At 47.6% G+C, this 14,239-nt stretch overlaps 1 protein-coding gene across 3 annotated transcripts in view; it reads right to left on the bottom strand.

The window, feature by feature from the left end:
• LOC111158031 (platelet and endothelial cell adhesion molecule 1) overlaps positions 1-13,939 on the bottom strand; it is a 59,382-nt gene extending 45,443 nt beyond the window's left edge. The window contains exons 1-3 of one of the 3 annotated variants that reach the window (XM_022519821.1): positions 13,831-13,939; positions 10,348-10,503; positions 10,235-10,261 (exon numbers count right to left, since the gene is read on the bottom strand). In XM_022519821.1, the coding sequence (XP_022375529.1) occupies positions 10,235-10,261; positions 10,348-10,411 (91 nt within the window). In that variant the 5' untranslated portion in view covers positions 10,412-10,503; positions 13,831-13,939. Of the gene's footprint in view, positions 1-10,234; positions 10,262-10,347; positions 10,889-13,033; positions 13,097-13,830 lie in introns of those variants that run through there. The other 2 variants (XM_022519822.1, XM_022519823.1) reach the window with 2 other exon arrangements.
• Between the last annotated feature and the right edge of the window lie 300 nt (positions 13,940-14,239).

Genomic DNA, 14,239 nt, shown 5'->3' with positions numbered 1-14,239 from the left:
GCAGAGGATATGATGTCTATGTGAAAACCCCGAAGAGGCTACGGATAGGCATTATTTGAAATAATGCACGTTGAGAAAGGCAGAGGGAGATCATAAATATAAAAAAATCAGGATAGTGGTCACTTCTGAAGGGAAGAGGGGGATACGACTAGGAATACGCAGAAAGATATAGTGTTGGTGATGTTCTCATTTTAGCACTGGGTGGCAGGCTCACGTGAATTCATTATGTTACTAAAATCATGTCTCTATAAATAAAACAAAAGGCAACTGTGCATAGATCACAGATGAAGGTATGTTATGAGCCAAGAATTATAATCAATCCAGTTCTGTGTCCCTGAGGTCCCAAAAAGAGAATGTATTTTCTGTATGAGGAAAAGATACAGGGTAAAGTCTCTTTCCCATTCTTTTCCGGTCCACCCAGTTCCCACCTCCCCTTGCAGAAGTAAGCTCTGATTTTCGTTTCTTCCAGCTCATCTTTATACAACTATAAGCAAATACAAAGATAAATTCTTACTTATTCCCCCCAACCCCACAGCTTTTACACAAGAGGTAGATTTCCACAGGCAGAGTCTGGCATCTTACCTAAAGTTTGTATGGCCCATGAGGACTTCAGGGGCCAGAGACAGTGTGGAGCTGTGGGCACCCTGTGTTATTCAAGCAAAACAGGGCCACGTGGCTTAAGTAAGACTCCTAAAATTCAGTTCTTCTCAGATACTTTGATCACAAAAATATTCATGGGCTGTGCTTGATGAATGTATATTTATTGGGTATCCTGCATACCCTGAATCTCTTTACCCTGGGACAGAGGAAGATCTTCAGAAACCTGCAAGCTTGGACCACTCGGCTATCGTCCCTTATGGCCTGGTACTAACAAATTAAGTTTGGCCCTCTATCAAAGGATGCTGTTAGGTAGGGACTGAATTGCGTCCCATCCCCGCAATACACACACACACACACACACACACACATATACACACAATGTTCGTATACTGAAAACCTAGCCCCTCGTACGTCAGATAGTGATTGGGCTTGAGCAAAAGGCCTGTAACGAGGTGACTGAGTTAAAATGGGCCTTAATCCAAACTGACTGGTGTCCTTATATAAGAAGAAATTTGGACAGAGAGAGAGAGAGAGAGAGAGAGAGAGAGGGACGTGTGTACAGAGGGATGACCATATGAGGACACAGCAGCAAACAGCCATCTGAGAGCCAAGGAGGGAGGCCTCGGAAGGGACCAAACCTGCTGACATCTTAGTCTTGGACTTCCAGCCTCCAGAACTAAGAGGAAATGAATTATGTTGTTTTGGCCACCCAGTCTGTATTAGTCTGTTTTGGTAGTCCTAGGAAACTAATAGATGCTGGTGAGAAATTGTCTTATGGAAACTGATATTGTCTGGTCAAGGATGCCACGAGGATGTTGTTCATGATTTCACTGGGTTTCAACTGCATCAGCAAATGCTATGTTTAGGGCACCTCGGTGCCTCCATCGGTTAAGCGTCTGCCCTCAGCTCAGATCATGATCTCGGGGTGCTCAGATTGAGTCTCTCATTGGGCTCCCTGCTCAGCGGGGAGTCTGCTTCTCCCTCTGCCCCTCCCCCCCACCTGCTCATCCTCTCTCTCTCTCTTTCAAATGAATAAACAAAGTCTTAAAAAAAGAAAAAAGCTGTGTTTATTCTTTCTATCTTGTAGATTCTGAAATTTTTCTAATGGATCTTGTTTTCATTTTTGCTTTGACTGCTAAGAAGTATAAACCCAAAATTTCACCTCTGCTTCTAGCAAACTTTGCAATGAATTTCTGTATGCTAAAAGAACCCCCCAGTTTTATTTGCCTGCCTTTACTTCCTTCCCATTCTGATTTTCTCCTATTGAACAATAATAGTAATTGTTGTAAGTGGTCCCAAATTATTTTTCAAGTAAGAAATGGTAGAGCTAGCTAGCTGGCCAGAGATACTGGCAAAGATTGTCTTTCTTTCTCTCTCTTATTTATTTATTTATATTTTTAAAGATTTTTTAATTTTTTATTTGACAGACAGAGATCACAAGGAGGCAGAGAGGCAGGCAAAGAGAGGGGGGGAAGCAGGCTACCCGCTGAGCAGAGAGCTCAATGCAGGGCTCGATCCCAGGATCCTGGGATCATGACCTGAGCCCAAGGCAGAAGCTTTAAACCACTGAGCCACCCAGGCACCCCTCTTTCTCTCTCTTTTAATAAAGCCAAATCTTTCGGAACAATTTAGAATTTGCTTTGGCTACAATATGTCTCAGGTTTTAAAATGAATACAACAGTCCACACCTGTCCTTTTCTTCTGAGCAATTAAATGAACAAAAAAAAAATGGCATCTGATCAGTTGACAAGATGAAGCAAAGTGGTTGTTTAAATGCAAGTTATTTCCTGTAGCATTAATGCTTAAAACTCCCTTTTCTTTGTTTTTGTCTATTCCTTACTAGTTCCTGGTCTGAGGAGCTGCTCAGTGAGCTCTCAAAACAAAATCTCTTTGGACCATATTTAGTTTCCCATCAATTAATTTTGTCCCTTCCCAGGTAAGGACAGGTAGTCTCACTCCCCCCTTCAGTACCTTCTCCTCATTTTAAACCATGCTATTTAGCACAGTGATTCTAACAGGAGAATAAGGTAAGTGCAGAGTGAGGTTGCCTTGGTCAAATCCCACCTCCGTTCACAAACTGTGACTTTGGCCAGTTCCTGAACTCTGAGCCTCATCCATACAACGGACATAATAATAGTAAGTATAAATGGGAACCCGAGTTTAAGTACTAGAAACACAGTTCCTGGCACAGAAGAAGTGCTTGAGAAATGTTAGCCAGGTTCTGCCAGTCACAGATACAGAGCCAAACTTTAGTCTCGAGGGTGCCGAAACTCTGCATCCATTCCCTATTTCTAGCAAAATTTTTTCAAAAGAAAACCGTTTCTTAATTTCCCAGGTTACTGACAGTGACTTCTCCAGACTTTCTGGGGTTCATCACCCTACTTTATTAGGCTGCGTTCCTGTCCTCATGCTGGATGAAGTACACACCCGTGGCTGGTCAGGCCCCAGACTGGGACCCAGGCCTGGCTACAGGGAGAAAGCTAGTTGGGCACACCTGGGTCCACAGCCATTAGCTGGGGGATGCTGGGAGTCTCTCAACCCCTCTAAGCTACCACTTCTCCTCCTATAGAATGGGGAACATTAGTACCTGCCTTCCCTTGTCTTTCAGCCTTGAATAATGACTGAGCCAAGGGAGCCGAGAGCCCTGAGGGGCAGAGCCTGGTCCCCAGTTGACAGTCCCTTCCCTCTTCCTTAGCACCATTCGGCCCATGTTCCAAGGGCTTTCTCTGTGCTAGGCACTGTGTCCAATACTGGAAGCTCACAAAAGAGTGAGATCAGCACGGTCTTTGCTCCCCTGGAGCTCACCATCTGCAATCCCAAGCCTTCTCTATTCCAGACCCTCCAGCCTCAGCATCGTCCCTGCCTGGGCTTCCTACTGACCAGACGTAATGCATATCTTTGTTACAGGAGCCCTAAAGCAAACCAGCTAAAGCATCAGGTGGTGTTTCTTTCAAAAGGATGAGAGCCACTAGCACAGGGCACTCCTGCCAACTCCTTTTTCTAAGCCACAAACACACATCTGCTTAATAAATCAACTCAGCCTAGTCACTGGAAGAAACGTCACACTCCCGTGGCCAACGGCAACAGACAAGGGGCAAGGAAGGCAAAATGGAAGAAGGAAAAGCATTTTATAAAATGTATCAATAGGGACGCCTGGGTGGCTCAGTTGGTTAGGCGGCTGCCTTCGGCTCGGGTCATGATCCCAGCGTCCTGGGATTGAGTCCCACATCGGGCTCCTTGCTCAGCAGGGAGCCTGCTTCTCCCTCTGCCTCTGCCTGCCACTCTGTCTGCCTGTGCTCATGCTCTCTCTCTCTCTCTCTCTCTCTAACAAATAAATTAAAAAAAATGTATCAATAAATTTATTGTAAATTTATGAAACCCAGCTCTCTGACTAGCACAAAACCTCATCGATGTGAGGCCAGCAAAAGCAGTGGCCCAGCCTTCAACACCACCACCGTCCCCACCTCCATGTCCTCGCTCATGGTAGCCAGACTTCAGATGGCCCCCGGGGAGGCTCCTCTTCCTCTAGTCCTACGGGCACCTTGCCACCTCATACCAGGGTTGGTCTTCCAACCAAACACACTGAAGTGTTACTTTGTTGCTTCTGAAATGATAAAAGACGTGGCAACTTTTGCCTTGAGCACTTTTTCCTTTACTAGGATCACTCCCTCTGGGCCAAGTCATGAGTGTCCCTCTGGAGGGGCCCACGTGGTGAGGAGCTGTCACGAGAGTGAGCTTAAAAGCAAACCCCCAGCCCCAAACAAGCCCTCTGTTCACTGTAATCCTGACGAGCATCATTCTCTGGGCGATCTCCTCCTGACAGGCCCTGAGCCAGAGCTCTCAGGTTCCTGACCCTCAGAAGCTGTGAGGTAAAAAACCGTTATCTTGAGCCACTAAATTTGGGGGTAATTAGTTCAGCAACAATATGCCACCCATCTCATCTTCAAAAATCTCTACCCGATTGTTAAGATAGTATAGAAAACATCGTCGTCTTTGTGAATGAATCATTGGGGAACAGCCAAGCTGGATTGCTGTGTACAGCTCTCACAATTCACACAACAGAGTGAGTGTTCACACCTGGCCCCCCTGGGGATTCACGGGCAGGTGGGAGGGGGCCCACGGACCGCCTTCAAGTGTGGGGGTTTTGGGGTGGGGTGGGGAGAGAGGAGCCACAGCTTTCTTTACTGAGCCCAAAAGTTTCAGAACCATTGTGATCAAAGTTTTTTGGTTAGGCAGCAGCCTAAGGAGGTCACATCTTTTCAACCTGGACAGATGAAGGCTGACAGAGGGGGACCCATGTAACAGTCACCAGAGCACAGATAAGGTACCCATGGACCATTGTGCCAAATCGCCAGACCCTAAAACAAGGGGCCTGCTCTCCTGGACCTCGAGCCCCCAATCAGCGGATGCTGACACTCCTTGGGAAGATGAGGCATCGTGACTCAGCCAGCCTCTTGGGCAACCTGGAAATGACTCAGAAAGGGAGGGAGGAGAGCACCCTCCCCTCCACCCTTGTCAGGAAAATTACAGGGAGTCAGCTAGCACAGAGCCGCTGGTGAACTCTGGGGCTCAGTGGAGAATGTGCTGACCCATCTTGTCTGAATCCCAAGCATCTCCAATCTCAGTTTGGGTCCCCTTCAGTGAGACATTTATGGAGCACCTGTGTCAGATGCTAGGGTTGCAAGGTGAATAAGAAATCATCCCTGCTGTCCTACACCATACTGGCTGGTGGGGACCCAGATAACCGAAGTATAATTCCAGACACACCGAGAGGAAGGGCAGCCCAGGAGAGGCCAAGGGAAGTCTGAAGGACGAGCTCCCTGAACCAGCCTTGGACCAGGTGGGGCGCCCCAGGCCGGAGCTCAGCATGTACCAGGGCACAGGGGCAAGAGAACTCACAGGTTGGGTATTTCCACAGGGAGCCTCTTTGCTGCAAGCATTTTAACCACATAACTATTTGCTGCAAAGCCGTTTTTGCCATCAAAGATAAAATCACAAAATATAAAAGAGGGACATTCATTAAAGGGGACTTAACAAAGCATGAGAAATGAATAACAAAATCAGAAAGCTATTGTAAAACACAAAATAACTGAATACGTTTCAAATGTGTGGAGATTCATGCCAATTCTATGTAAATAACTGATTGTATTTCATGGATTGTACCTAAGTGTGTGTCCCCAAAGTCTTTTGTTAATAGAATTATATATATATTTTTTTGTCTGTTGATGGGTCTCCTCATTTTTTAAAAAAGATTTTTATTTATTTATTTGACAGAGTGAGAGAGGTAGAGAGAGCACGAGCAGGGGAAGTGACAGACAGAGAGAGAAGGAGACACAGGCTCCCTGCTGTGCAGAGAGCCTGAGGTGGGGCTTGATCCTAGGACGCTAGCCAGCATCAGGGCCTGAGCTGGAGAAGGAAGACACTTAACCGGCTAAGCCACCCAGGTCCCCCTCCTCATTCTTTTTTTAACTAAAGTTTCTTCCTCAGGAAGAGAGGTAGAGTCCTGGAGCAGCTGGCTGCCTCAGTCGGTGTGGAGCTTACAACTCTTGATCTCACGGTCATGAGTTCAAGCTCCACATTAGGAGTAGAGATGACTTAAAAATAAAATCTTGGGGCACCTGGGTGGCTCAGTGGGGTAGTGGCTCAGTCGTTAAGCGTCTGCCTTTGGCTCAGGTCATGATCCCGGGGTCCTGGGATCAAGCCCCATGTCGGGCTCCCTGCTCAGCAGGGAGACTTCTTCCTCCTCTCCCACTACCCCCTGCTCCGCCTCTCTCACTGTGTCTCTCTCTGTCAAATAAATAAATAAAATATTTTAAAAATGAATAAATAAAATCTTAAAAATAAAAAAAATAAAATAAAAATAAAAGAGAGGTAGTGTTTCCAAATACTAGGATGCGTATTTGTATCAGAACTCACATCGAGAAGGCGAATTGCCTCCTACACTGTTGTTTGTTCTGGCCAATTGTCACAGGCCCATTGGTAGGTGTTCCCAAGTTCTGTGGGAATTGTGGGTTCAAAACTCTGCACCACTGTACAGACCATCATGAGGGCCAAGATTTATGTAATATAAAAATGGAGGAGTGCCTGGGTGGCTTAGTGGGGCAAGCCTCTGCCTTCAGCTCAAGTCATGGTCTCAGGGTCCTGGGATCGAGCCCCACATCAGGCTCTCTGCTCAGCAGGGAGCCTGCTTCCCCTCTCCCTCTGTCTGCCTCTCTGCCTACTTGTGATCTCTGTCTGTCAAATAAATAAATAAAATCTTAAAAAAATATATGGAGCCTGTGTCAATGGAGAAATGAAACCAAACTCAACCAGTTGATAAAACCAACAAACTGCCAACCCGTTACTTAGTCTTTCACGGCAAGGTTGCCTTACGGCCTATTAGTTACGCAGCGAAAATGCTTACAGCAAAGATATTCATGGCAAAACCACCTAGAACCGGGAAATCAGTGCATTCTGGGCATGTGCAGTTACAGGAACTGGACTGTGGGGCCTGAAGGTGCGGGTGGGCCAGGTAGAAGGGGCCAGATAAGAGGGCCTTGCCTGGGGTACTGACAAGCTGGACCTGTCTGAGGGTATTTGGAGGGGGGTGACAGGATGACACCTGAGCTTTAGAAAGATCACTGTGGGCTGGAGGGAGAGACTGGAGGCCTGTAAACATCCTGGACCACGGTTCAGTGATAGCTCAGGAGGCCTGTGCTAGGGCAGGCATGGAGGGACTGGGGGAAGGAGTAGACTTGAGAATATTTAGCGGACGAGAAAGGACTTGCTTTCTGGGGTGATGAAAATGTTCTGGAACTAGACAGTGGAGATGTTTGTACGGCATTATGAATGTACTGTTATTAGTAGCAAAATTTGTTATATGTAGATCAGCACAATAAAGAAAAGACTTGTGGGATTGGATGTGAGGGTTGAGGCAAAGAAAGGAAGTTTCCTGGATCAGGCACCCAGGAGGGACTGGGTGCTGTCCACTGAAGCAGAGAACACCAGAAAAAGATAAAGGACGGGATAAGATCCCAGTCGTGCCACTGGGTTTGAGGGGCCCAAGGGATGGCTAGGAGATGTCGGCCACTGGCTCCTCTCTGGAGCCGGATGCTCAGCGAAGAGGACCAGGGCAAGGATGTAGACATGTGGAGGGATGTGTTGAACTTCAGAACCACAGAGACTGCAGAGACCAGGGAAAGGCATTCAGACCCTGGGAAAGTCCAAGTCTCCCCTGGATTAAGGGGAAGAAGGTTTGTCAGAGGGGTAGGAGAACACCAAGGAAGAGAGTCTAGAAGCTCAAGGAAGGAGGCTTTGTGCACAGGCAGCACAGGGGTGCAGAAGACTAAGGGCTGAGAGTATTCATGGCATTTGTTATTACAAGGTCCTTGATGACCCTTCAGTGAGAGGATTCCGGTGCCAGGGAGATGTGGGGACCAAGCACTAAGGCCAGAGTACTAAGTGAGAGCAGACTGAGAGCTAGGGTTGCAGAGACAGGGGCCGTAAACCAGTCTGGAGGGAGGTGGCTTGTTTGTGATTTTTCTTGTTCCTAAAAGAACAAGAGCTACCAATTGTGTCTGTAGAACGAGGAGAAAGAGCCAGAAGAGGGTGGGGGATAGAGATACTAAGAGTAGGGTGGGAGCTGAATAAATGGCAGAGCGAGATTGGGGTAGGAGTGCTGTGAGTGATGGGCTCAGAGCCCAGATGGACAGGCTGCCCCCCCACACACAACGTCAGCCACGAGGGGCGACAGGGCTGAAGCCGGGAGGGAAGCCGGGAGGATGGGTGGGGAGGAAGATAAGCCCGGAGCTGGGGCAGGGCGGGAAGCAGAGGGAGTTCCCTCCAGACTGCAGTGTTTTCTACATGAAGATGAAGCTGAGGTCATCTCCTAAGGCGGGAGGGCTGGGATGGGGGTGGGGGAGCCTGGGATAAACGGAACAGAAAGGGCCAAGGCTGACCAAGGACCTCAACCACAGAGCCCGCAATGTGGTGTAATTGGACGGGTCATGCATGTCCCATGTGACATCAGCGTGACGGCAGGAACGGGAGAGCTTGTCCTGGCCCCCACGCTGCTGACACCCACTTGACCACACACAAGCCCCTCATGGCTTCTGCGCCTTGGTTTCCTCAAGTGTAAAACAAGGTGGAGGATGGAGGCCTGAGGAAGCAGTGGGAGAGTCTCCCTGCTCCAGTGCTCCAAGTCCTGCAGTTCTGAGGTCGTCCCTGAACAGACCAAAGGCCTTTCTCCAGGAACCCTGGGAAGGGAGCCATTGACTTCCATGTGAGGTGGGGAAGGTGGGAGAGACTGGAGACTGGAGGTCCTGGGGAGCAGAAAGCCAGCAGCCTGCACGCTTGCAGGGCGTGGTGCGGATGAGAGTGGGGTATGTGGGCAGTAGCGGACAGATGGGGGGTACGCGGGTGGTGGGGGGCTGGCGCAGGGGCTATGACTGTGAAGGAGGGCTAGGACCAGACAGTAGACTATCATTAGTCACCGCCTGCCGTGAAGCTGAGTCACCTCCTCTTAGCTCATCTTATCCTCAAACTGACTCTACGGGATCAATTCTCGTATCATCCCCATTTTACAGATTGGGAAAAAGGCTCAAAGAGGCCAGGTGAAAGCGGCTTTAAAGATCTGAGCTGGGCTTCTGGTTCCAGACAGAGAGCCATATTTCAGACAGCAGAAGTTCTAGCGCCCACGCCCGGCTAACTAGCTCTGGCTTGGTCCGGTTGGTTATTTCTCTGAGGATAGAGGCCTTATTGGTTCATTAGGATGGTAGGAACATAATGGATACCCTGCCTCCTCGGTTATTGTGGGGGTCAAATGCCAGCCAAAGCACATGTGACTGCGGCAGGAGACCCGCAAACTGGCTTTGCTGGTAGCTGTGCTAGCCTTCCCAATCCTAGAGCCACTCACTGCTCAGAGCCTGGGCTCAGCCAACCAGCCTCATGCACATATATCATTGCCGAAGAGCTGTACAACCATCCCCCGTTCTTTGTGGAATGAAGTGACCGTGCTGGTAAGGGGGTCCTGTTCTGTGGGTTCTCCCTCCATTTAGACCCTGACGCAGCTGAGCATCTTAAAGATTCAAAACTAGCTCTAAAATGGATGATAAACCAAATTTTAAAGCTGGGCAGAAGCCCCCTCCCTGGGCATGAGTGCAAAATATTACAGATAGAATCTTAGCTTCCCAGGTCAGTGAGGAATGAAATCCAATATCTGTTTTAGATCATTTAGAAGAAAAAGCCATAACAACAAATTATGTTCTGTCCTCATGAATCTAACAAATTAATTATGTCTCATTTGTGATGAAAAACAATCGGGGATGGGGAGACTACATTTATGGTAAAAATGACAAGAAATAAAATGCGAAATCACTCCTTTTTCTTTTTATCAGCTTCCAATCCAAACAAATAGCAATTCACTCATTTCTAGGGGAAAAAATGTATGCGACTTCTAGAACATGCTGATTAGACCTTGGCTTAGAACGAGGGTTTTCTTCTAAAAGCCTTCTAGAAATGCCAGAGGGGAATACACGTTAGCTGTCGACTGGAATATTTTTCTCAGTTTTTATACCCACTAAACCCAAGCAATTTGATGTGAGTTTTAAGAATCATGAAAGACACAGCAAAGCTAGATAGAAACTTAACAACTTACAGTTTTCTTGTCCCTCAAGGCTTGGACCTGGAAAAGACAGAAGAAATATGTTGATTTCATCAGCTTCAAGTTTCATGAACTTTAAGTAATGTGGGAAGAGGATAAAAACTCACACAGCAGAAGCATGAGCAGGACTCCTAGCCACATCTTGCCTTCTTGGGCCCACTCCAGGTGCATCTTGACAGCCAAGACCTCAGGCAGTTAGTTCTGCCTTTGGGCCATGCCCCTGGGGCAGAAGACGCTTCCCACGTGGCCCAGATAAATCTGCCCTGAGAAAGCAGAGAAACCACTCTGGTAACTTCTGGCGGCCGCAGAGAGACTGGCTGTCGTGCTGGTCAGGTAATGGCAGCCATTGCTGGAAACTGGAAACAATGAAGCATGGGCCCGCCTGATATCTCCTCAGGAAATGACTGGCCTTCCTGAGGGGCCACTGAACGCAGACTCTTTGTTTTAAAGGCACAAGTGACATTTGCCTCTGGTGCCCCTGACCCTCCTGTCTCACCTGGGTTTGGAGCCCCTTTCATGGCAGCGTGAGAGGGTTCTTCCCTCTTTCCGATCTCTACCCAAAGGGCTTCTCTCTTTGGACACTCAACAAGATCGCTCCATCTTTCCTGAGTGCATCTCCCCCACCCCCGCTGCCCAGGGGCCTCTTTCCACACAGCATGAGTTTGGACCTCTCGCCTTTCCTGGCAATGCTATGGGACAGGGCTGACTTTTCCAGAAAGTTGCAGGTTCACCAGACAGACCAGCTGCCTTGTGGCAAACTCTGCTTGGAACCTAGTGTACCTAGGAGGCTCTCCCTGGCTCCTGCACTTGGTTTCAGGGTGGATAAAAGCAGCTCTGTGAGATATGCATGTTTTCTGGTCACTCCCTCCAGCCTGAACCTTTATTTTACTTTTTATTTCTTAAGTAGGCTCCATGCTGAATGTGGGGCTTGAACTCACGAACCTGGGAACAAGAGTCACATGTTCTACTGACCGAGCCAACCAGGCACCCCCAGCCTGTACCTTTAAATATGCACAGAGTGTATCAGGCCACAGAGAGCCTTCGGAGATATAAATCAGTTCCTTTCACTCCCGGGCTTGAAACCTTATGATGGCTCCGCATTGCCCTCCAGAGAGAGTCGGTTTACAATCCTCCACAACCCAGCCCTTGCTTACCTCTCCAGCCAAGGCGCTCACCAATTCTTTCTTGGCCCCCATATTCTGATTGCTAGAATTTATAGTTCCCAGGACACATCACGTGTCTGCGCCTTTGTCTTTGCTGTTCCACTGCCTGGAGGACTCTTCCCGCTCTGATTTTCTGGTGTGTTCCCACCCACGCATCGTAACTCAGTTCAGGCATCCACTCTTGCAGAATTGTCTCCTGTCTCCCCCACACTGAGCTGCCCTTCCTCTGGATTCCTCACCTCCCTAGTCTTCCCTCTGTGAGACACTTTCTATAGTGTGCCATAATGGCCTGTCCTCCCCCAAGGGAACTGCTGGCTGCATGAAGACAGGGACAGTGCCTGGTACCTAGTAGGGGATCAAAAAACATTAGTAGAGGGGCGCCTAGGTGACACTTTGGTGATTTTGGCTCAGGTCATGGTCTCAGGGTCGTGAGATGGAAACCCATCCCCTCCCAACCCCCACACCCTTCCCATTGGCTGGAGCTGGGAGTGGAACCTGCTTGAGATCCTTTCCCCAGCTCGTCCTCCACCCCTCCCCCACCAGGGAGTCCATACACACACACTTTCTCTCTCTCAGAAAAACAATAACAGAAACAAAAATACATTAGTAGAGTCAGTGATTGGGTGAATGAAGATAGGTTAACGGTACTGTCTGAATTAGATTACTGCTCTGAGGTCAGAGAGCAGTGTTGTTTCTGAAATGCTACCCTCTGAGCCTGCACCCGGTAAAGCTAAGTCAGGGACAAATAGAAACCAAAGAAAACCAAAGACTTCTATTCTCTAGAAAACAACTTCTCTCTCTGTTCTATGGTTCAGTGGAAGTTATGAGAAGAGATATTAAAGAGTCATGCAGCATAAAGGAATGTTTTCTATTGTGTCATTTACTTTTGGTGTTTGGTATTGTCTACTCCTCACTGTAAACTCTCTTCTTCAGCAACTTACTGGAAATCACCCCCACCCACCCACCAAATTTCTATTTGTGGAGAAAAAAAGAAACACCATGAGTCCTAAAATAGATGTTGGCTTCAAAGATAACTTTCGCTTATGGCAGACTAACCAACCTTTGCTTCTCAAAGTGACTTTCAATCAAGGGTGGTTAATACCCCACCCCATGTCCCCTAAGTCCCAAAGTAAACTTCTAGGACTTAGTCATTGTTTCGTACACAATGCTAATAGTTTTAGAACACCATGAGAAAATAAAACTTCATTTCAAAATAAGTGTTAATAACTTAAAAGAAAAGCTGAAGAAAAACTGTATCCCGCCACTCACACCATGCACCAGAATAAATTCCAAATGGACCAACCATTTGAAAGGACAAACGAAGCCATAGGAGTTCTAAAAGAAAACATGAAAGAATTCCTCATGACCCTGGAATGGCGAAGTCTGGTTTAACTCTGACTTAAAATCCAGAAATTATAAAAGACTGACAAATTATACTCCATGAAAAAAGTTCTCCTCATCACCCTCCCCTCAAAAAAAAAGTTCAGTCAAGAGAAAAAAAAATACAAACTGGAAAAAATATTTGCAATTTACATCATAGACAAAGAACTAACCTCTCTAACACGTAAATTAATACGTAACCTCTCTAATAGCTACCCCATAGCCACCATCCCTCATTGCAAACACTTACCTGCTTTCCATCCTTATAGGTAAAGTTTTTATCCCTAGAATTTTATAAAAATGGAATTATACAGTACTTAGCTGGGTGGGGCATCTATCTTCTTCCAGTCAGCATCGTCAAATATTAATTTCTTTTTATTGCTGAGTGGTATTTCATTGCATGAATATATCACAGTTTGCTTATCATTGTTTATTAATGAACATTTGGGTAGTTTCTAATTTTGAGCTAATAGAGACAACTGCTTGGACCACGCCCTTGTATGGACATACACTTTCATTTCTCTTGGGTAAATACCCAGGAGGAGAATGCCTGGATGGTGTGGTAGGTGTATGTCTAACATTTCAAGAAACTGCCAGGCTGTTTTCCAAAGTGGCTACACCATCTTACCGTCCCGCCCGCGATGTGTGAGAGTTCCAGTGGCTCCACACGTTACCAGCTCGTTACTATTTTGGGTCCTGGGGCTATCCAAGCAACAGAGAACCCAAACTGAAAGTTCCAGACAAGGCTTTTACTGGGGCTTATGTTAGAGCTTGAGGGAGACAGCAGAAAGGGAAGGGTCCCTCGTGCTATTTCTCTGAGCAAAGGTCAGGGAAAGATTGCAAAGAGGCTGGGAGAGGAAAGGGTTGGCTGGAGCAGGTAAAGATGGGGAGAGAAGGCAGGAAGTGGGGAGCATTAGTGCGATGGACAGGACGTGCTTTATCATGCATCACTCGTCTCATGGGCCTGTTAAATCTGTCCACCCAGGGCTGGATTTTTAGTACTTTGATGAGGGGGAGAGTCGGTGACAGGTCAGTGCTGGGGCCCACCTTAGAGCATACTGGTTCGGCTCAGTCTTCACCAGTCTAGGTAGTGGAGTCCCTCCTCTGGTGAGCAGCCCAAGTCCACATTCCTGCAGGATTCGCACAGAGATTCAGCCCTCAGGGGATGCCAGAGGGGCGCCTGGGTGGCTTAGTCGGTTAAGCAGCTGCCTTCACTCAGGTCATGATCCTGGGGTCCTGGGACTGAGTCTCGCATCTGGCTCTTTGCTCAGCAGGGAGTGTGCTGCTCCCCCTGCTTGTGCTCTCCCTTGCTCTCTAACAAATAAATAAACAAGATCTTTAAAAAAAAAAAAAAAAAGGGGAACCCTGGGCTTCTGCGGTCTGGGTTGAGAGCGCTGGAGTCCTGTCCCTTCCTCTGTCTCAATTTGAAGTTCCCTTATGAATTTTAAAATCAACT

The sequence above is a fragment of the Enhydra lutris genome, unplaced genomic scaffold (assembly GCF_002288905.1).
Source record: "Enhydra lutris kenyoni isolate GAN:26980312 unplaced genomic scaffold, ASM228890v2 scaffoldscaffold57, whole genome shotgun sequence".
Classification (NCBI taxonomy): Eukaryota; Metazoa; Chordata; class Mammalia; order Carnivora; family Mustelidae; genus Enhydra; species Enhydra lutris.
This window is presented reverse-complemented; position numbering and strand designations above follow the sequence as displayed.